The sequence below is a fragment of the Cyrtonyx montezumae genome, unplaced genomic scaffold, assembly GCF_038088225.1.
Source record: "Cyrtonyx montezumae isolate F1298 unplaced genomic scaffold, pur_monq_1.0 scaffold_34, whole genome shotgun sequence".
Classification (NCBI taxonomy): domain Eukaryota; kingdom Metazoa; phylum Chordata; class Aves; order Galliformes; family Odontophoridae; genus Cyrtonyx; species Cyrtonyx montezumae.
In genome coordinates this window covers 3,463,001-3,486,749 of record NW_027072039.1, presented here as the reverse complement: position 1 = coordinate 3,486,749, position 23,749 = coordinate 3,463,001, and the positions used below count along the sequence as shown (strand labels likewise).

The following is a 23,749-nucleotide window of genomic DNA, read 5'->3' as shown; positions in this document are numbered from 1 at the left end:
ACGAGCAGATCTATCCTACCAGTGGAAGACCCATCCATTTCAATGCTGTGGCAGCAATCTGGCAGCAGCACGTGGCTGTCCTGTGTACACATATTGTCAACAGGAATGGTGTCGTGGTTTCCTTTTCATAGGGAAGCCAAGGTAGAAATGTGCCTTCCCCACAGCAAAACAGTGGTTTGTTGATCTCTGACCACATGAGAGCACCCTTATGCAATCATTTTCCTCATGCATGTGGATGGATTCCACCAAAAACACTGGAATTCACAGCCTCATTTTGACTGCTTTTCACAGTAGAGCAGGTCACCTCCTTCAGTTCCTAAAAATCTGGTGAAAATGGGGAAGCAGGTGGAAATCCTTCCCATGCTAACAGCAGTGTGTGGCAGAGCCAGCAGGGAGGTTGCGGTGAGATGACGGTATGTCTGAGGCTTCAGGGCTTCCAGCACTGGTACAGACCCACTCTGCCAGTTCAGGCTGACATGCTGATGCCTTAATTTTCTTCTGGCAGATTTCCATCTGGATAAGTGCTGTTCTCAGGCAGTAGGTACATTCAGCATAAAAGCATCCCAAGGTACAATGATCACAGGTGCTTCTCACCTCTCAAGTCCTGTGCCTGCCACCCAATTCACTCAGACACTGCAGGTGGTCCTTTCCCAGATCCACACTGAGTACTGATGATACCTGTGCTCTCATACAAACAGTGGGGTACCAGCAAAAACTGCAGCTTCAAGTCGCACGTGCTAAAGCAGGTAGCAGCGGAGTCCTCCAGAGGACACTTTTCCTCCCTTGAGGTCCCTGTTGCAAGACACTGAGTACAGAATAAACACCCTAAAGCTTCACCTGTGAAGTCACAGTATTTCCCTTTTAGACAAGTCCTGAAAAATGTTCTGTGGCCTCAGTCCTGGTGACAGCTCCCCACTCTTCCTCTTCAGCAGACTAGTAAGAATGTTGGTTTCTCTTTATTTCTTCCCCTTTGATCAGAGCAGGCCAGACCTGCTTTGAGAACGCTCCACTCAGACCTCAGAGGGGGAAACTAAGAACAGGGGAACTCAGCTGTCTGCAAGACATTGCCTGTCAGTTCTGTGCAGAAACGAAGACCTGGAAGAGATGGGGATGGATGAAATCCATGACAACCAAAACCCCTGCAGAGTTCCTGGGGAGCAAGAGCAGTTTTGAGGAAGGTGACATCCATGCCTAGAAGCCTGATGGGTGTTCACGCAGCTGTGCATTCTCAGCTGGTCTGCTGAAAAGGAAGGAAAAATTAACAGAGGGGAGGCCCTGGAACAAGAGCCTGAGCCATGACCAACAAACATATCAGACAGGCTACACAGGAGATGGAGCTTTGCACAGGTAAAAGCAACTACTTTACAGATGCTGTTGGCATCTTTAAGACACCTGCACAGCAGAGAAAACTTTTCAAAATAAAGTATTTCATCAAGACTGATTATTTTAGAAAACTAGCCTGGGATGGAGTCAGGGATGGTACAAGTATGTACAAAAATACCACGCTGGAAGTGTGGAGCCTCATCACCACTGCAGATGAAAGGTGGACTTCTTTGATCTCGAACACTAAGTGAGCAACCTGAATATGCAAATACACAAACAAGAAAATAGAAATGAAAAAAAAAACAACCCCACACCTCTTTAGGATCCTTCCACTTCATGCATCCTTCTTTAAGGAATGAATAACACAGCAGATGACAAATGAGCTGGTTGGGTAGGCTGCTGAAGGCATCTGGAGGATGAGTGATGAGCACTCCAGATAATCCTCGTAGGTGAGAATGATGAACTTTGCTTTTCCTTTACTGGCGCTCACAAAATTGTAAGCAAACAGTGTCTTTCACGAACTCTCAGACTGTACTACTCAAAATTATTTTAAAAAGAGATTAGTGCATATGTATTACACCTAATCTTTACACCTACAGTAGGCATTAAAAATTTTGCAATGGCCACAAACATGGCAAATTCCTTGCCTCGGAATTTTTTGCTTCTCATTCCTCTCTACGAAGTCTCTTTGGGAAGAAGCTTAATGTGAGAAGTTTCCTTCAGTGCAGGTATTTTTTTTAGTGAAAAACAAGAAGGGAAAATTGTCTGCAGGCTGAAGTGACTCCTCTGACAGAGGCTTACTCTCCACAACCAGGCACCATGCAGAGGGAGCAGTTACCTGACATCAGAAGATGCATGATCACTTGCCATCACAAACTGCAGTTTCCCTGTGGGCTTTTGCTTTCTACTGAAATCCAGCTTATTAGCTGAGAACGAGGATGGATGATTGGGGGAAGCTCTCCCAGATGCACAGAGGGATGGGGCTGAGCTCCAGCATGGGTGAGCAGGGTGTGCAACACTGCCTTCTGCCTCCTGTAGCAATGCTTTGGTCAGAAACATCAGAAAGGCAAATGTGGCAGCTTCAGGAAAGCTTTTTCTAGGTATGGCTTCTAGTGCTGGGAATTTCCCCAAGCTGTTATGAGACAGCAAACATTAATGACAGGTTTCTCTCTAACTGAGAAGTCTTCACCGAGCGCAGCCCACTCACATAATGATTTTCACACCTTAAAAATACACTTATTTTGAACGGGATTACTATTACAGCTAGGCACTACATTCAGTTGAAATGCAAATTATTTGTACTCTAAGTTCTCATAATAAAAGGGACATACACGATCATCATAAAACAGGCTGGGACCCATTGTGACAGACACTCATTCTCTCGTTCAGAGCAGCTATAACAGCCCAGCTTTTCTGCCCATGATGGATGGTGAGCCTCACACATGCTGTAGGAGCAAAGCCCTGGGTTGCTAGGCAGCTGCTTAGACATTATTACCCCAGAGAAGGTCTTGTTCTATGTACGTACGACACATAGCTGAAATCGCACTGAGTCCTGCTCCAGTGATTTGAGAAGGCTTAAAATGCAGCTTTTAAACTACCCAAACAGTTCTGAAGGGTACTTCTTACCAAGCGTGGTCACTAGGAAGCTTGCAGCTTGCACTGGGTGGCTGGCAGATGCTAAGTGTGGTGTCACTCTCAGTTCTATGATATATGCCAGGGTGGCAAAACAGCCTGTTTGTTATCTGAAGCAATTAGCAGTTATTTCACACATACAGCCACATAAATTGTGCTAATCTTTCACGCTCAGTCAAAACAGCAGCTCAGTTCACTGCATTCCTTCATCGTTTGTGTTTCTGTTACAGAATAGTGACAGCTCAAAGCATTAAGTGAAGGATCACCAGGAGTCCTAGCAAAGCAGACCTGCCCATTTCATTACCAAAAAACAACCTGAGAGGCAGGCAATTTTCAATGTAGTTAGTCACTGCACCTCCTCAAAGGAGTTCTGGTGAGTTTGCAGCTTCCCACTTAAGGAATAGCAACAGATTTGACAAATTAAGATTTGACTCCTAGCCACTTTCAGCCAAGGCATGCTGAAGATGTGAATTCTTTGGCAATCAGGGGATAGCAATGCCTCTGTTTCTTCAAATATTATTTTTTTTTCTATGTGAAACTAGATAACTTGGATTGCAGTATCAGACGTTTCACAGCATATTCCTCATTATTCCAACCATTACCATAATTTTCTGCTCTGAAAATCACCTTTGTAGCTGGCTGCAGTGAAGTCTTACAAACAGATTTTGTTGCCTCTGCTGAATCACATCTGCTATTTTTGTACATATTGAAAAGATGTTGTAAATATTGAAATAAGGGTAAAATCTTCCACAGCTATGCACGGTATTCCCTCTCCCTGCTTTTGAAGATGCCTGCAAGGTTTACCTGCAATACAGCTGGATGAAGAGATAGCACAGATGAGGTAAGTTGATGATACTCACCCTGGGATGCCAAGGGCACTGAGCCAGCTTACACCAGCAAAAAGCTCTGATGAAGGCATCCACTGCTTGGAAAGCAGTAAAAGTAAAAGATTTAAAGGAAAAAAGACAATGGACTTTTTGGTTCTTTTGATCAATTACATCGTTTCACATACTCATCTTTTCCTAGAAATTAATTCTTTGCCTTGTCACCAGCTGCAAATTGCAGCAGTTTGAGTCTGGCAAATGTATCCCCATTTTCTTTTCTGAACATATGGCAGTTGGACTTCTAAAGGAAACTGCCTGTAATGATTCATTACAAATATAAGTTCGTCATTTTCATTAAAATGTGAATTACAATGAGCATTTTAACATCAGACACAAAGTAAATGTCTTGTTGTACAGAGGAACAAGAACTAGCAGAAATACACTGTTTTCCCAGATGCTGGGTTAAAACAAGCATTAGTGTCAGCAGCTATTCCAAAACCACTTGTCAGGAAAATGCAACCATTATCAGCCTCATTTCAAGCACCTGGAGCTACAGATGATGCACACCTTCACACAATGAGGCTTAAACCAGCTGAGGGCCATGGTGCCATGTCACTCATCTTGTCAAACACTGCACAATGCACACCAATTTCTGGAGACTATCAAAAAATAAAAGCAGTAATAATAGCACTCCAAAGAAATTATCAACATCTGCTACATTTTTTTTGGCACGAAACACAGGTTAAAATCATTCTCTTTACAGAAGAAACAAAACAAAGTGTTAGCTATTTATATGCTGCGTGACACCTCAAATTCAGATTGCATTAAGGGACTCAGCCTTGTTTGAACAGTCTTCAGTGGGTTTCAAAAGAAAAGGAACATCCTGCACAAGTTCTGGAAGCACCACTGACTAACTCAGTGATGCTTATGTCAACTGAAAAAAAAAAAAAAGGATAGACTTTAAATATACGGGGTAAAATTAATACTTCTTCACAATCATCATGCTTATTGAAAACTTCCAAGAGCTTGTAAACCACACTCAGATCAGTACTCATCACTACACAGAAATAAGCCTGACATGTGCTCCTGTTTTTGTTTTGTTTTGTTTGTTTGCTGTTTTCATGACATATTAGGAAAAGATGAGTGTTACTTCACTTTTCTGAAAGAGGGAAGAGGAAAACATTGACATAGTATGTGCTGTGCATGCCAGCCACCACAAAGAACCATCAGCCAGAAGTGGACTCCTATTGAACCTCTTAAGCACTTAGTTTGTAATACCTTTGTGATGCAGTAATGCATGACATCAACCGAAATGCATGGCACTGCTCAGCTCTAGAGCTTTTTACCCTAGTTTATCAAGAAAGCCAACATCTGATAAGAGAAAGAAAACTCAACAAAATCTGATCCAAAACCTGTAATTTCTAGCTATCTTTGCACTTCGATAGCGACTTGCAAGAGCTTTGCATGCTCATTTTTCACACAGCCACGTAACTGAGAAAAATGCTGCCGATCATTTCTCATGATGATGCTAAATTTAATTCTGGGTGACTGGAGGAGATCAGCAATAAACGCATCGTGCTGCAATGTGGCAGAAGATGAATGCAGTGCATCGTTTTCTAATAATGATCAGTAAGATATGACAGTTACTTCCAGAGTGCTGGGCTCTTACCTGGTACAGTTTTGTAAGACACTGTTCTGGTGGGCAGAGGCGGTGCGCTCTTCGTAACAGGGCTTGGTGCCACCTGCAGACCTTGCCGCTGCCTCTTCAGCTCCTCTTCTCTCTCCTGGGCAGCTCTGATCTCTTCTTCTATCATTGATAAAGTCCGCTGCTTCCTTGATCGTAACTTGAAAGGGCCCACGGTCACTTCAGGTTCCTGTGTGGCAAGGATGGAGGCGGTGCTCCTCAGCTCGGCTGCCTCTGAATACTTGCTGAAGTAGCTGACTTCGTGCCTGTTCTCCTCCACAAGGAATGGCTGACCGGCAGAGTACGCAGGCGACTGCTGCAAACTCTTCCCTTCCCTGAGTCCTGAGTCTTCTTCTTTTGAAGTCTTTGGTATGGTGTCCCTTTTTTCTTGAACAGGTGAAGACACCTGAGGTGGCTTAAACACTGGGTTCTGCTGGTCCTTGGAGACTAGAGATAGCCTGGTGGCGGCTGGCTGCTCTTTGGCAGAGATATCCTGCTCTGCTGGGATTCTCTCTTCCTTGCCATTTGTTTTATCTGCCTGTTCGGCTATGGCTTGCTGGATGGCATTCTGAACAAGCAGACCAGCGTGGTACTCCAGCTGGTTGTCGATCAGCATAGAGTCTGCCAAGGCAGAGGACAGTGAGTCACAGCCTGGGTCACTGAACGATTTGGACATGCCTTCTCCCCTGCACTCTGCTGGAGTATCAGTCTGGGGGGTCTGTGGCAGGGAGAAGTCTGCCAGTGAGGTTTCTTGCAGGGCGCTCATAGTTTCATTAGAGGCACCGCTGTCACTGATGTTATCCATGCTGAAGTCATTGGAAAGGGTCTCCAAGACAGTGGTATCCTGAGATCGTACAGACAAGTCATCCAAACCGGAGTCAAGCTCCTCAGGAGGGGAGGAGGCACTGGCTGACTTTGGGAGCTGGTCGAGCACACCCTGTACATCATCCTTCACCACCGTGAAGACTGCTCTTGCACTCATGAATTCTCCATCCTCTGACCACAGTTTTGAGGCCTGTCCAGCTCTGGAGTTATCACTACATGGGAACTCTCTTATTGGGTCAGCAACACTGTTGTTCTGAGAAACTGTTTCATCCTCTGAAGAACAGGAGACTTTCTGTGCTTTGACAACAGCGACATCATTACCCTCATGTTGACCTGTTTGTCCATACATTGACACAGGCCTTGTAATGGTGGACAGAGGCCTATCTGCATTTGAAGGATTGAGGCTTTTATAGAATGGTTTGACGGAGAACATTTTGGGTATTCCCGACCGTCTTGGTGGGACCTGACCCTGAGATGGACCTGAATGCTCCATCAGCTGGAACTGCTTCCTGGCGGCTGAGAAATCAATTTGCTCTGTGACAATATCCTCCTTCTTGGTATTTACTGGCTCTGGTGGCACAAAGGAGCAGCTGACCTGTTTGGGGGATGTTGGTGTTGCACTTTGCTGCTGCATTCTCTCCTTGCGCTCTTTGTACTTCTTATGGGATTCCAGATGCTCTTCATCCAGTTGTTCCTCCAGAGTCTTCTCCTGGGGAGGGTTCCACCATTTGGCGGCAATATTAGGGTTTTTCTTGACAGCCTGGCTTTTAATGAGTTCCCTTCTTTCCTTTTCAAGTTCTATCATTTCTTCTGATGGCCTCACTTTGCGGACCCTGTACTTTTCCTTCTCATCCTCATCTTCAAAGAGCTTAGAGGGCTTTTTGTCCTCGTGGAAAGCTCGTAGTTCAAACTTAGCCTCCTTCTTAAGGGTTGTAAGAGTTGTTTCTCCATCCTTAGAGGATCTTCTAGAACTGTTTGAAGAAGTGGGACTTCCTGGCACCTTCAGACCTTCCCCGATGTCTTCCTTCAGTCCACTCAAGGAATGGCCATTAGAGCTCAGGTTTTCACCTGTTGTACTAACTTCATGTGGTTTAACAACCAAGGGTGCCTCCTTGTCAGCTACATTTTCTTCCCTTGCATTGGGTACTGAATCATTAGAGACATTAACAGATGCTCCTGAGCCATCCATGATGGGGACTGCGCTTAGTTGAGGAGAGGATGTCCCATTAAAGGTATTATCAGCAGAAGAATCACAGCAGTTTGCCTCCAGCACTTCATCTAGATATCTGATCTCTTTAGCAACTTCACTGTCCAGAGATTCATGCCTGTCCTTAAGTCCATTGTGGCTGGCAGCAGAAGAAAAGAAGTGGGTTGGATTGTCTATGGGATGTGGTGAAGCCACTGTGGTGATGCTTTTATGTTCAGAAACTGGAACTTCAATTTCCATTTTTTCTTCCTTTGTTGCAAGCACAGTAGCTGGCTCCAAGAAATTGGCACAGTTTTGGTCTCTATTTTTTTTTAACCTGATGTCATCCTCAGGGACTCTGGAAGATTTCTAAAATAAAACAGAGCAAAACTTTGATGAGGTCCTGAAGAGAAGCGTTCTATTTTCTGCAGACTAAACACCATCTGGAAAGCAAATAGTAGCACTTTCTAAGCTCGAGATTAAAAGAGTTCTTCACAGAATTAGAAGGCAAGTAATTAGTACTTACAGAAAATAGAAAGTTAACTCACTACGAAGTGGACAGGGCTCTAAAACAACAACAAACTTTCATTTAAATATCTCCTAACTGTTTTATCGTCCTCCAGGCCTGTGTCCAGGTCTGCCACTAAAAATGGGGTTTGGATTTTTCAAGTTACTAATGACTTAACATTATGTTCTTGAACTGCTTGCACATGCAGCACACAGCACCTAGCAGTATGGTATTTTAAAAATGTCTTCCACACATAAAGAAAATCTCAGAATCCTTCCACAGCTGACAAGCATTACTGTCTCTGTTTTGCAGAAACAGATGCTAACATGCAGAAAGAGCAAGCAACTCATCCCACATTAGGAAAAAGATGAGACAACACCAGGGGATGTTCATTTCTCAGCGGATCAATCTCAGTCATCAAACACAGCGTAGAATTACATGGTGCTGGAAAAAACATGGAGTCTTTCTCTGGCCCACGCAGAAACCCACATGCAACTGGACCTGGGAGGCAGGAAGCATCCATGACTCCCACAGCATGGAGATTACCACAGGAGGCACAACAGGGATCAGTCATGGTTTTCTCCCTCCCACTCTTTGATCTGCAACACAGACTCACTGGACTCATATTTCCCCGTGATGAATGGTGTTTAAAGAGAGGTGATGTCTTTTGGTATGGGCAGATTTTAGCTATCAAACAGCCTACTTAAACTTCCTGTGATGATGCCTGAGGGAATTCTGATTAGCTGGTAACATGTCATTAAGTTCCTCAATGATTCCTTACTGCTGAAAGGCAGACAAAAGAAATGCCACAAGAAAAGAAGAATAATGTTGGTAACATTATCAACGTCATTCTTCTAGGATAACTTGGTAATTTTCTCGGAACACAGTTCAATCTCAGAACAACCAAACACAGCATGCCTGTTCACATCATCAAACACTTTAATGCAGAAACTTGCATTCTGAGGTCCCTGGTTCCTTTTTCATGTAAGCTTTTATGTAGCACTACTGATGAAGCACAGATCTGGGAAGCAAACAGCACTGATCATATCCTTCAAATACAATGGCTCTCCAGAAAGGTCACTCTTGTAAGCTGGTCACCCCTGTCCTTGCCACTATTCATTGTGCACTTTGTTAGTACACACTGCAGCAAAAAATGACCAGCTAGGAGCACAAGGCTTTTACCAGCCACCTGAACAATCACACTGCCTCTGGTTTCATACAGACAGACAACTTTCTGATGCCCAAAAGAGGATGCTGCCACCTGGAGCAGTCTGAGCAGAAGGACTTAAGCCTCCGTGCAGCGCTGCTGGCCCTTCACACCAGTGATCAACATGCTTTCACTCTCCTGCTAGCATCTGCAGCTAGCTGTACACCTGCCCCCGAGACCTCATAACACATGACTACTCCCATCACTGTGCCAATGTATACGGATGATTTTGGATTAGATCATGCTTGGGTATTCGGATCAGGTCATGTTTGGGTATCCAAGCTGCCTTCAGGGAACTGAACCAAAGGTGAAGTACTTCATCAGTTGATTTCTTAATGAGTAGTGGCTCATCCCCTCATCATAGCTGCAATCTGCAGTTCACAATTAAGGCACATACACGCAACTGCCTCATCAGGACATGCAATTATGACAGCATGTAATTCTGAGAGCGCATGTGTCTGTGCAATTAGTGTGGCACATGTAATTATCTAGTAAGCAAGACAATAATGCAGTAAGACCTATGAGGAAACATTGCTCCTCATGGGAAGAGGCCTTTCTTTGCCAAGGATTAGTAACTGTGAGTGGGGAAGGGCTCTCTGCAGGGGAATAAACCATGGAACAGAAGAGGGAAAAAATAATTATAACAATTCCTTGTTTTCCCCTCAGCACATTCTCATATAATCTCAAGACACTTTCAGGATAACAAGGAGGGAATGCTCCGAACATCCCTGTAAGAAGCAGAAGTCAATCCACTGACGAATTATGTGAAGAAGCTGGGGAGATGGTATGGATGGATGCAGATCAAATTGTCTGCAGGACCGACTGGGAATGGCATGCATCAGGATAACATGGAGATGGGAAGAGACTGGGAAACTACAACCCCATCTGGGCTGCTTGGCAGGAGGAGCAAAGCACCTTCATACACTGCTCACCGAAAGCAGCTGTCTCAAAGCTATTAATAAAAGACTGTAAATGAAGGAGGGCCAGCATTCTTGCTGCAACCAACACTGCCCTTAACAGTGATTCCTGTATACTGCATTTTACAGAAATTGCTATTACATTTACACCCTCCCTGAATATGCATTCATTTCTCTCCAAGTCAAGATTCAAGTGTAATTACTGCCATTTGTACAATGCTGCTGCACTTTAGTAAACTGCAGTTATTAGCAGCTTGGAGAATTATTAGCATACTTCCTTCTTGGATGAATTCTTCATCTACAAAAGTGTGAGTGTTTGAGTGTTTAGATCTTTTAGGAGGAAAAAATGGTGGGTGTTCTAGCAGCAAGACCCAGCATATGTACTGCCAGTGCCCTCCTTTGTTTGGTCAGACAGAAAGTGCATGTGACACCAAGTGGGAGGCAGTCCTTCATGGCCACATCCACATTCTTCCCAAGCAACATCATGGCAAAAAAAAAAAAAAGAGAAAAATAAAAAACAAAGCAAGGAAAAGATGAAACATTTAAATTTAAAATAACTAAGTGATAAAAAATCTAAAATATAATCTCACTGTGGGCTTCTATTGATCACTCCATCTGAGTTTCACAACAGCTTTCCATAGTGCTCGTCTCCTTGCATCACTGGCACTGAGGGTTTCTCATTTCTGCAGGTTTTGTCTTCCTTTGGAGAAGTCCTGTAGTGACCCTGCTTCTCCTCCCACGATCACTGTGCCCCTGCTTTGTTCAGCCCTCTATCCTCAGTCTGTGGATATAACCCTTAGTTTTACCAAGCCTCTAGGAGTTCAAGTACAGAAACATAATGCAGAAACACATTTGACTACAGCTGGCTTGGTAATCCACACCTCCTTGGTATTCCACACCTGGAATGGGATTACCACTCATATTCCCTAAAGGAATTGAGTCTTTTCATTAAAACAAACACACACAAACAAAAAGTGTCGTCTTCTCACTCTTGTAGGAAAATATCCTATTTTCCAAGTGATACTCATTTATTTCTCAAAGTTTTGAAAATACCAGGGAAAAAGTTATCCCAAGTAAATTATCATTTTTTCACTCAATGAAGTTGCAAAGGGTTCAGATTTCAGACAAAAAAAAAAAATCCTCAAATCCTGTTGCCAAATTTTGCTGAATTCAGGACTTGTCAGACACATGCTGGCACTACCTTGAATAGCTTGATTCATAATTCTGCTTGCTCACAAAAGCAAAACCTGACCTGTTGCTCCCTTGGAGCAGTACATGGTGTCCTCAATACATGGACACAAACCATTCCTGATGACTAAAATTCATTAGACTTGAGTGTCAAAAATGATGTCCTTTGTGAGCAGCTGGCTTTGCCCTTCAACGACTTGACTGAGGTAGCCAGAGAGTACAATGGGCAAATTTTCTTCATGAAAAGCTGGTTCATCTCCTTCAAAGTACTTCAGAAATCACTGTGCACAGCCTAAAATCAATGCAACTTCACACTAATTTCCCCTAAAAAGCAGTGGGGGTTTCTTTTGGAATACAGAGAGCAATAAGGGATGTGAAGATACAGCATCCAAACAAGCTGCTACTCAGAAAGCTTGCTGTGTGACATTTCAAGAGTGCTTTTCCATATGTTGTTTTTCTTGACTATTTTAGAGGAGTTGTGATTGTGTTGGCTCAGAAAGCACGTGCAAGTGTTTGCAATATTCTCTTTCATTCCAGCTGAGCCATAAACTGCAGCTTCCTCATGTGATGCACAATGGGGCTCTTTTATCAAACTGAAGTCCAATCTTCTTTTGCTGGTGTAATAAATTAAGGGTGGAAGAAAGTGTCTCAGAAAAGGAAGAAATATGTGAATCCTCTAATGATGAGCATATGAGAGGGATAGTAGGATGTTTCAGTGACAAGTACATAACAAATGATACTGTGTTTTTCCAAACACATCAATTACAGCTTCAATATTTTCTGTGTCCTCAGTGAAAAAGAAAAGCAAAACACTAAAGTGAACCATCTTTGGAATAACACCACTTCTCACTAACTCCAAGGCATGTAAATCAGAGGCAGTTCTCTTGAGGTAGGATCCTTTAAACCTCTTATTTTCTACCAATCATCCCCTAAAAATACAGATCTGGTTCCTCTGTGAAGAATATGCTATCCTTCTGAATGGATTTCAGTTACTGCTAGTGGGTCAAGAAAACAGATACCTTCCCTTTAGAAATTAACTGCTTTTGCAGCTGTTGATAAGAAAAGCAAAAAGACAGCAGCAGCAAACACATAAATACACACACATACACAAAAAACAAAACAAAACAAAACAGAAAACAACCCACAAGCCCAATGGCAAATTATTTTTTGTTAAATATTTTCATTCCTGCAAAAACTGTAATTGCGTGGAACACCTACAGGGACAGAGTGATTTATATGGAAATTATTTAGGGACAGAAGGCTGCTATCTGCTTGAATTAGCAGAAATACACCTCTGATAAAAAATAAATGCCAGGGAAGCCATTCAAGAGTGTTGGTTATACAGCCACACTTGCTACAGTGTGTGGGACTGGTTCACCTTGCTGTGACAGCTCTGTTCAGCTGTAAGGCAACTGAGACGCAAATCTGAAATTACAGGAAGCTGTGATTAAACTTTCATTCAGAAACAACAGCATCATGGTGCTGCCACGCTCCACCACCCCTCCTTTCTAGCAGCATCCAGAAAGCAGGATGCCTCACGAGCCAGAGAAGAGCATTTCACACGCTGGAGCAGTCCCCATTGCTACACAGGGGTGGGCAGCACTTTGCAGGCAGAAATGCAGAGCAGTGCATCCAACCTGCACACAAGGGGCATTACACTACCCTAAAATCATCCACTTCAGGTTCTATTCTCTAAGGAACAGAAGGATAATTTCTTTTTCACAGCTGAAGGTCACCTTCCGATGAGGGCTTTTACTAAGAGCTGTTACACTTCTACCCAGTGCTGGTGGGTCTGAGCCTGGAGCTCTGTTGCCAGGAGGATTTCTTAATGCCCAGCCCTGCATATGGTAAGGGAAAGAAGAAAAAGCTCCATTCAGTAAGGACAGGAAAGCCTTCAGTCTGACAGAGTACCAAGTATAAATATTGAACTAAGGGGAACACAGCCCTGAATGCATGTATGAAAAGCATAGCTTCACAAAATTCCATAGCTGAAATCTTTCTAACACACAGCAAGAAGGGGACAATTGCTTTGGGAAAGAGTGACCTAGTCCCAGTGGGGAGTGGGAAAGACGCTAAACTAAGCCTCGCTTTTAATACTCTCCAGCCCATCCAGATAATGTCAGCACTAGGAAAGGGTGACCTTTACGGTCACTTGAACCAAAGGACAATGAGACAAAGGGATTTCCCAAATTCCTTGGTCTTTTTATCAGGGGATGGGGGGGGGGGGGGTCCTGTTCCACCTCAAGAATGGAGCTACCACCACCCATCCTCCGTAAGTGTGAAATGCAGAGGAAAATACTGGCATATTAATCATTTCAGTACATGAGAAAGAGAGCTCCCCAGGAAGGAATCTGGGTTAGGCAGAGGTAGGAGGAAGGCAGCAAATGGAGACAAAAGACCACACAGTTCACTCATTCCCTAAGCAGATCTGATGCTGCTGGGAAAACCGTTTTAATGCACTGCAGAACAGAGATAAACCTGCTGTACGCTGACACGGAGGCTTTCAGAGACGAATTAGTATTAAATTAAATGATTACATTCTGATGACACAGATTCTTCAGCTGTCTGACACTGTTCTGCAAATCTTTCATAAATGGCCTAAACTGCATTTTTTGAACAAAGTACACAATCTCTCTCTATGCTGGAGGGCTTTCATTGCCTGTTTTCAGGGGCAGCAGAGTAGGAACTGAGAGTCTCAACTAAGGCAAGCACCTATGCACTATTGTGAGCAATGCTGGAACTTCCTTCTACTTCTTTGCATCCTGAACACTGGCTGGAGCTCACACTTTCTTTAACTACTTCCTAAAGCCTAATTAATACTTGCTGCACTTCTTTAAAGCAGTTCTATTGCAGATTGGAGCTTAACTGTTTCGGGTCATGATGCAGAGTGGGTTCAGGGAAGAAATTATGCTCAGAAATGTGGACCAAGAAAGCTATACATTTGTTTCTCTTTGGGAGATGAAAAACGTTAAGAATTATTACTAATGCTTTTGCTCTATCAGTAGGACTTGCTACAAGTGTACTCATCCATTAGGTTAAGACCCATCAGAGTAAAATCTGCTTAAGTAAAGAAATGCGAGGTAACTGCCTTGTGCAGCCAATCTCATGTACTTACAGTACCTGCCTGGAGCACTAACAGCAGGATGATGTTTATTCCACTGCAGATGATGAGCATTTGAAAGGCTAGGGTATCAGAGCTGGACCAGCCAACAGGCATATATGGCCCATGGACTGTCTTCTCAGTCTTTCAAGGAAATGAGGTTACTTTAAACGCCTTTAGTTCTCTACAAAGACTCATCAGTACATACAGTGGGTTAGCACAGTCCAAATTTATATTTAGTTCTATCCAAAATCTTCTACAGACTGTTACCTCCACACTCAGCCAAAAGCAGATCACTGACACGTTACCAAAGGAAAATTAAAAGGACATTAAGAAAGAGGAAAACTAATCTAGTCCTAGGTCAAAAAAAGATTTGAATTATGTAAGTGGAGAGACAAAGTACAAGGGTGATCAAAGGATATAACCGAAGTCTCTGTCAATAGCTGTGCTGTGCACAGAGTGGGAATGAAGCCACTTCTAGAGAGAGTCTGGCTTACCATCCACCTGCAGCCACACTCCCTGATGTCCCACCACACTCCATGGTGTGCCAGGAAACCACCACACAAACATGCTTTCACTCCATAGAATCGCAGAATCACAAAATTGCGGGGTCTGGAAGGAACCTCCAGAGTCCATCAAGTCCAACTCCCCAGCAAAGTGGGTTTCCTACAGCAGGTCATACAGGTAGGTGTCCAGATGGATCTTGAGTATCTCCAGAGAAGGAGAATCCGACTACAGTATGTGGGCTACATGCTCAAGATTTTGTACAAGAGCTGAAACCATGCCACTGGTGGACTGCAATCTATAGGGCTCTTCCTTGATGGGCATGCATATAATGTAATTCTTCAGATAACAACTGTACAAAAATAACTGTTCAAAGGCAAACACCCATAATACAAAATCACTATTGGTAAACAGGAGTTCAAGGTGACCTGGGGAGTTTAACACAGCAATCAACCAGTAACCCAACAATATTGAACTGCAAAAGGGGACAGGTTCTAAAAATTGTAGAGGACAGTTTTACTACTAAGACCAAATGCTTACAGTTTCTAAGAAGAAGGATGTTAGTAATTTCTCCACATGCTGTCCTCAAGCTACACATATTACCAACTGTGTGAGCCCAACACTGTGATCATTTGGCATCTTCATCTGAGCACACATACACAGCACTATGCTCATGCCAGTGTCTCTTGTAGGAGAATATTTCAGTGAAACTGAGACTTGGACTGGACATTTTTTCAAATTCCTTACTTGGGAGAAAGGCAGTTGACAAATTCCAGGGAATAAGACATTCCCTTTCAGCACCTACTATGCCCCATCCCTCTGCCCCTGCTCTCCTCTCCTCTTCCAACCAAAAACTCATTATTCCTTCTACTCCTGTTGAAAACCCACTGATTAAGTGATCAACTGCACATCTGGATGACATTAGGATATTATTTGATTAAGACATTCATCACTTGCTCTTTCATCAACTGGAGAACTAAGACAATGGTGGGGAAAAAATGGTGCTAAACGAATCAACCACTCCAGCTCAAACTGCTGTTGAGAAGGCTCCAGACCTCTGGTGTGGGTTTTCTTTTTCCTTTAGCACAGAAAAGATAAATAAATATTGCTTAATTCATTTAATGCTGGCAAGGTCATGCAGTCTCAGGAGCTGTTATATAAAGGGTTGCTTTCACTGTACTTCTAAGACAATTTGCTATCTGATAGGAAAAGCACACTTCTAACTTTCTGGGAGCTAAAGACTATGCTCTCCAGGCACAGGCACAGAGAAGTGTCACAGTGTGCACCAAATGCCATAGAAACCAGGAATGCTGCTGCTGCTCTGTGTGCTAGCTTGTAGCACCAGGCTTTATTCCTTCAGTGCTGAAAAGCGAAACAAGGCTGAACATATAACCCTATCAGCTGAAATTTACTCTTCAGTGGCAAGGCAGATAAGTGAAGACACATACCTCCAGAGCAATCAAAGCATTCACCCATAAAACGATTTGCTAGTAGTGACTGAAGGATGCAGGTACTGCAGGCATGGATGGTATCCCTGATTATCACATGCACTGTATGTGTACATATATATATATACACAACAGTGTTTTTCACCTCCAGGACCAATACTCTACAGCAGGTGGCATAAATAGAAAGGTGCAAACTTCTGAAAGCTCTTCCTGGTGTTGCACTGAGCAGACCACTCAGAGAGACGAATTCTACCCACAGCGATCGCAGGAAAAGTGACTGATTATTTTAAGCTCTCCTCCCTCACTGAAATGATAACATGCAATGAAGACGTAAGTCACAGGTCAGAGAAGTCTTAGCTTACCCTTTATCTCTCTCCCTTTCTGTTCCTGCAAACTCTGAAGCAAAACCAAAAAAGTGCTGTTTTCCACAGGAGCCGTCACTATTTTTGGCTCATTAGGTCAGATTCCTTCTCCTGCATGCTACAGGGCTATGACGTGAGGGGCTGAGGGAGGGCTGGTTCCAGAAAATGAGGCAGCCCACACCCTCAGCCCATTCACACAAAGAGGCTGTTTTAGGAGGAAAACACCCATTCCAGCAACTGGGAAAGAGCAGACTTCACAAGCTCAATGCAGGCATTAACAGAAGTTTTTACCTGTGAGGACATTGGGAAGGACTGACATTGCTCTTTCCACAAGCAGAAGCTCAAGTATGAACCAAAATGCTTAGAGCACCCTGGGTAACCTCCCGCTTCAGGAGACCCAGAGCTGGGAATGGTGTTTGTGCCTGCAGGAAATGTGCCTGCCACATGTGAAATAACTGCAGACAGGGAACACTGTAAAACAGTTAGAAGGGAGGGAGAGTGGCCCCACACTTGTTCACTGCTGCTGTGGCATTTGAGCAACCCAGGATTAGGTTTCCTGGGGGCTCAAGACTAACCCAAAAACGTGAGCTGACTTCAGGTTTAAATGGACTGAATTTAGGGTGATCTTGCACACGTCACTACAGATGATACAGCTTCAGAGTTGGAATGGGACACTTTACTGGTCCACATCTGGTGAACTGAGTACGAGACATTAATTTGCTTTCCTGCTGCTTCTGTTCTTCAGCCTCTCCCTTTCCTGCTTTGTATTAAAGAGAAATCCAAATGTGTTCAAAATTGTGCAGGTCTGAAGAAACTTGCTGGCACATCCCTCATGCTTCAGCACAGGCTGGATTTTGGAGAATACTTTGGGCAGCCAAGGTTTTGGTGTTGGGGTTGCCACAGTAGCTGATGACAGATTGTCCATGAAGCTGTAGATGTGGCTGGATGTATGCATAGCTACTGACCATGTCTGACCAAGGGCATCAGCAGAGGCAGGTAACAGACAACCCTTACCAGCAACAAGCAAACCCAACAGTGCTGCTACTGGTAGTAGCTCACTTCTCCTCTGATGCTTGGCCACGTTGCTGAGCAATACTAAATGAGGCAAGTCTCCACAGCTTTATAGTGGGTAGGCAAGAAGATTCTTGTCACTTGTTGAATATGTCTCGTTTTCACAGAAAGAAAGACCTTTCTTACTCCACATCCTTGCCCCAAAATAAAGCTAAAAGCAGCTTTACTTGAGCCTAAACTGACAGGAAATACTGCATACTTTCATATGGATCACTCACACCATCCACTCCAAGCGTTATCCTGGGTTGCAGCAAAAAGTCTGAAAAGAAACTTGAAATAGGCTGAATGATCAGGAAATTAATAAAAATACCAGAAGTCTATCTCAGAGTTGTTAAATAACACTTTAAGTGATTCCTCCTAACTCTCTGATGTGCAAGAAGTCTTGGCAAATGTGCTTTTTAAGTTACAGCACGGTGGGCCTCCTGCACTAGGATGAGAGGTAGCGGCCTCAAGTAGAACCAGGGGAGGTTCAGGTTGGGTATACTAGGAAAAATTTATTCTCAGGAAGAGTGATGAGGTGTTGGTAAAGGCTGCCCAGGGAGGTGGTGGAGTCACTGCTCCTGGCAGTGTGCAAGAAAATTGTATAATTGGCACTGAGGGACACAGTTCAATGGGTATGGTTGGGATGAGTTGGTGGTTGGACTGGATGACTGTAGAGGTCTTTTCCAGCCCTAAAGACTCTATGATGACCGTACCAAAAGGTGGCAAGTGCAGGGAGACTGAAATGCAGTGGAGACTGTATGAGCATCACAGACTCAAGTAGCACAGATTGTTTTCTGGAGATACCAAGATTACAACCAGCAGAGCGAGCCTGACCTCAGTGTTTGCAAAAACAGGAACATGGTGTGATCTCAGCCTTCCACAGCATCACCATGTGGCTTCAAACAATAGCCTATAAGCTTATCCCACAAGGCATGTTGTGTGCTGCTTTTTGTTAGGATCAATTGCTTTTCCAATGGAAAACCGGACTCTACCTGGCCTCAAGACTGCCTCTGTCTATATCAGAAGCTAACTGTATGGGCAGATGAAATGCATAAGCAAGAGCCTGACCAGCCAGCTCAACCTAGAACTCTGCAAGAAATCTTTAGCTCAAAGCAGCTCCCATGGATGGATCTTCAAGATACGTGACGGGACACAGTATATGGGGCACAATATGCACAATACATACTGCAAATGTTCCTGGGTGCCAGACATCTCAGGTTACAGATGTTGGTTGCAATTTCTGTGGAAGAAAATACAAATGCTAGAAGTATTCTCTCACCTCATTCTGTACCAATGAGCTTCTTACAACACCCATGTCATTAGACTGTTATCTCTCTCCCCTGTATCACTGCAAACTTCCTGGTCATAAGAGACCAGAGTCATCATTTGAACTCATTATCTTCAAACTGCATAATCTCCAAATATCTGCTATAGCCAAATACTGGGGCTGTAAAATGGAAAGTGCCCTATGGTGCTCTCTATGGGAAGAGAAATAGTGCTCTAGCATGTGACCATTAACAACTGATAAGCATTTTAAGGATCTCCCTCTCGTTTTTAATATTTTCTCAATGACACTACCATACAAAGCTGTCTGAAAAGTAAGTATGATGTGAAGGTTGGCCGATGCCATGTACAAGACATCCAGTGTAAAATGACAGCCATAAGGAATACAATCAGACCTCTCCAGTTTAATATCAGCCCTGTCACTGACTGGTTCTGTGTCTTTTCAGTTTATTTCTCCATCCTTCAGCATTTTCACCATGTTCAAAGGGAATAACACTGCAGTCCCCCCTTCTGTGCCACCTCACTGTGATGCTGGCCATGGGGGTCTTGCTCATCAGCTGATTTTCAGTTTTCACCAGGGAGAGCAACGCATTTGCTTACAGAATCCAGGGAAGTTGATCTGGCAAAAGACAATCTTGCCTTTTAAAATAAATACAAAAATGCTTTTGAAAAATAAATAGTTTTCTTGGATATTTCCTAATCTTCCAGCAGCTATTTAATAACTGGCAATTATAAAGAATTTAATCTGGTAAGCAATCTTAATTGTTCTTCCTTCTCCAGATGCGGAAATCACGCGCTTTAAGCCCAAAGGCCACTTCTATTTGTTTTATGAAAACAAATTGGCTCTGTCAGTTTAATTTCCCCTGGCACTACAACCAGAGCTGCTGTTCTCAAGAAGACAACCAGAGTCAGGCAGAAGTAGCACCAATTTTTGTGGATAGGCTGCGAGAACAGCTTGCTAGCATCCCCAAACTCTCCGGCGCAGATCTCTTCACAGATGCCCTAACTTGAGAAAAAGACAGTGGGAAAATAACTACTCAGAGCTACTTATAAAAAAATGGCCACCAAAATGCATTCCCATGAGGAAATACCACACTAGGGCTTGATAAGGGAGCACAGAGCTCTTGTCTTTTACCAGTGCTTTGCATCTTATGGGTGACTCAAGGTGGAGAACATGTACTTGTACTCACAAGTACACATATTCATGGTGGAGAGACAAGCTGGATCACACAAGAAGGACTTGCACATCAGAAACATTCAGCAATGGGGAGAAACAAGAGTTTGTGCTCATCCCAACCCACAGAATACCTGGAGGCCTTTTCTTGATGCAAATAGCTTGAACATGTGCATCTTTCTTATTTCTCATGCTGAACAGGTAACACTCCTTAAAAGATGCATTCACACTTGGCTGCCCTAAAAAATGGGGCTCAGGGGCATTATCAGTTCAGAGAGAAAGTAGCATGTGCCATTCTAACTACTCCTAGCACAGCAAATGTAAAGTAACTTGTCAAAATTACAAGGTCTGGAGTCACAAATGCCAATCAGCTGACAAGTAAAGATGATGTCTGGAAAAGCAAGTTAGAAGGGTCATAAGGCACGCTGCTATTGAAGCTGTGTTTCTCATATATTTTAAGTAAATGTTTGCCATTCATCTCTTTGTCAACTTCTTAAGTAGAATGAAGAACTGGAAATAACAAATCACTTAATATTTGGTACAAGCTATGTATGAAAGGAAAGACAGTCTCAGCATCCCTGAAAAGCTTGAAAAAGCTTCCCTGTGACTGATTTTAAATACTGTCAGCACTTAACACACTGCCCTACATAATGAAGTTGCTCCTCAACCCAACAGAAAGGAAAAGGTGGGAAGAAAAAAAAAGAAAAAGAACGAAAAAGTTAAAAACAAGCTACTTATTGTGGCAGCAAGGAATGTGAGCCCAGAGTTTGTTTTGATTTGTTTAGATAAGGTGGCTTGAAACAAAGATCCTTTGGAATTTTGAAAAAGGCAACAGAAAAAATGTTTGTTTTAAAACAGAACAAAATATTTAGGTAACTCCCAGCCCTGCCAATCAGTTATGGCTGTTGATTTCTGTTTATCCAAACCAAATCTGAGCATTTAAAGCTTGGTGTTACATATTCTGTGCAGACAAAGCACAGAAGCCATCTCTGAGTTAGAGGAGTTGGCATTTCTTCAGGGGGGTCAACTCCTTCTCCACATGTGTAGAAAATCTACTGAATTTAGGGGGAGCTAGAGGTCTGAAGCAAGCAAAAACCCTTCAGGCTGCTGGCAGGTTATGTGAGGTTTTGGAAGCAGCACTTGGAAGCCAGGCATTGACAGGAGAGGCTCCCATATGCCTGTGCTGAACAGGGGAAATCCCAGCAGACTGGGAATTAAAAGGATTGCTTGTTCCCTGAAAAACAGCTGTATTTCACTGAGGAGGAATGTAAAGGCTATTCCTGGTCTAAAAGATCAGTTCGTGTTCATTTCACTAAAAACCTTCAGAAATCCACAAACTTGCAATTCTGTGAGAGGTATGGAATAAGCAGACAGAAGTAAGATGTCTGCTGTTCATAGCTTAAATCACAAGCATACACCTAGCACACACACAGGATGTTGGCATCCAGAAAGACTCCACACCTACACATCACGGTGAGCACTCTGCTGCTTATCAAATGGCAGAGGCATATCAGAAAATAGTAAGGAATCTTTAGGTACAAAAGAAACACAAACATGAAGTCTTTAGTTGCACTGTATCTTCTAGTATTTAAAGGCAATTATTTCGTTTTCCAACAGGGCCCACCTCAAAAGTTTCCATCAAGGCACTGTCTTCTTTTCCTACCTATATTTATTTTAACGGTGCCTGCCATAAAATTGAGCTTCTACAAATTGAAGGCAGTGTGCAAAGAGGCATAAGCATGGTTCCGGAATGACATCTTACACACAGTGTTAAAATTTAGTAAAATCTTCAAGTAAATAATCAGTTCAAATTTCTCTCTAGATAGGTAAAGCTGTGGCAGAAGATGAATTCTGGGCATACAGGATTCCCCTGAAATTGCACTGCCTTCTGAGATAAGATTCAGCTATCAAAATGAACAGGAAAAAACAGGAATGGGCTTGCCAACAGCAAATGCACTGAAAAAGCACTAAGGTCCACTATAAGCATACTCCTCCTGATGCAATAATATTTTCTTATTGAAAAAATGCTGGGTTAGAAATACCTCAACTGCCTTTCACACTTCGGAAACTTTGACGTGAAGAGGAATGCTGAAGGAATATTTCCATTTTGGGGCAAACAGAGACAAGAAATTCTGAGGCAACGCAACATGTTCTAGGACCAGTCAGGAAAACATACACTTAAAATTCATATAATCATAAGGAAAGGCAGTATGTTCTGAAAATCAAACCATGTGCCTATGGTTTTATACGTACTTCATTCTGAAATGTATCTGAGACTACTGAAGTCATGTCCACTTGAAAGGAAAAATAAATTGAAACCAAGGATGCATAATACCAAAATCTTATTACAGAGAGGGTTTTGAAGGCAAGGATACTAAATGGTTTATTCATTAAATACGCTGGAGAGCTTACATTTTATTGTGTAAGTGCATTACAGTGCAATTGATTTTGATGACTATTTTTTCTCCAGTGTTATTCTCTTACACATCTATCGCTGCTCATTTAAGGACTGATGGGGAAAAGCTCTATGTAAATCCCTACTCCTGTGAAATTAACAGAGCTTACAGGACAGTTTCTATGAGTAATATCCTATTGGACTGTTTTGCCATACTGGTCAGTTTCTTTTCGCTAGAGATCTAGACAGCAAGAATGGAGCTCAAGATACGTTACGAAGAGTTAGGTATTGACAGACTTCAGGTCATACCATACAGATCCCATGCTTTTGAGTGAACCAGTTTATTAACCTGAGACTCATCTGGGGAAAACTGTTCATCTTCTCCTCCTCTCTCTCCACACCCTCCTCCTCCGCCTCCCCTTTCTTGTTTTAACAGTTTTGGTACTCCCTTGCTGTAGGACTTGCCTACATTATTTTGACAAAAATAAAAATGGATGGCGGTAGTTGTGAACACCTTGAACACTCATTTTGAATGCACAGTATTCAGTTTGAAGCTTTCTGAAATGCTAGGGTGGTGTGCCAGAGACGTTATGTCATGGAGAAATGGTTCCACTGAATTCAGGCTGGGAGTTCTCCCTCTTTAATGCCTTTTACATTTCAACTAAATGCCTTTTCATGGAAATCAGGGGATTCTGGCCTAACAGAGACAGTGGAGTTTCTCTAAAATGATCCACCAGAACACCTCATCATCACAGTTTGCAAGATCTAGCAAATGCAGCAGGGGCAAGAAGCAAAGAGAAATACAGTGGCTCTCCTAGTTGCCTAAACCCACCCCCCAAGTGCTCTGCTGTGTCTACATGGGGCATGACTGTTGGAAGCACTGCTGTAGGCAGTGAATATTCACAAAGATGTTCACTACTGGCCAAAGACTTGCCAACTGTGCAAGGGACCCTGAGACATGACATGAAACCTCCCACCTCTCTGACACATTCCTCCTGGGCAGCTGTGAGCACCATGGGAGGGTTGCTGCTAGCAGAGGAACCGGAGCTGCAGAGCTAGGAATGATGACCACTCATATCAACACGTGTCTGCAATTTCTCTTTTCTGGGTTTTTCCACAGATTTCTCTTCCTTTT

At 43.1% G+C, this 23,749-nt stretch overlaps 1 protein-coding gene across 5 annotated transcripts in view; it reads right to left on the bottom strand.

Moving 5' to 3' along the window:
* The window catches only part of PALM2AKAP2 (PALM2 and AKAP2 fusion), a 237,905-nt gene that overhangs the window by 7,690 nt on the left and 206,466 nt on the right, over nt 1-23,749 (bottom strand). For all 5 annotated transcript variants that reach the window (XM_065745187.1, XM_065745188.1, XM_065745189.1 and 2 more), the window contains one exon: nt 5,449-7,843. In XM_065745187.1, the coding sequence (XP_065601259.1) occupies nt 5,449-7,843 (2,395 nt within the window). The remainder of the gene's footprint in view (nt 1-5,448; nt 7,844-23,749) is intronic.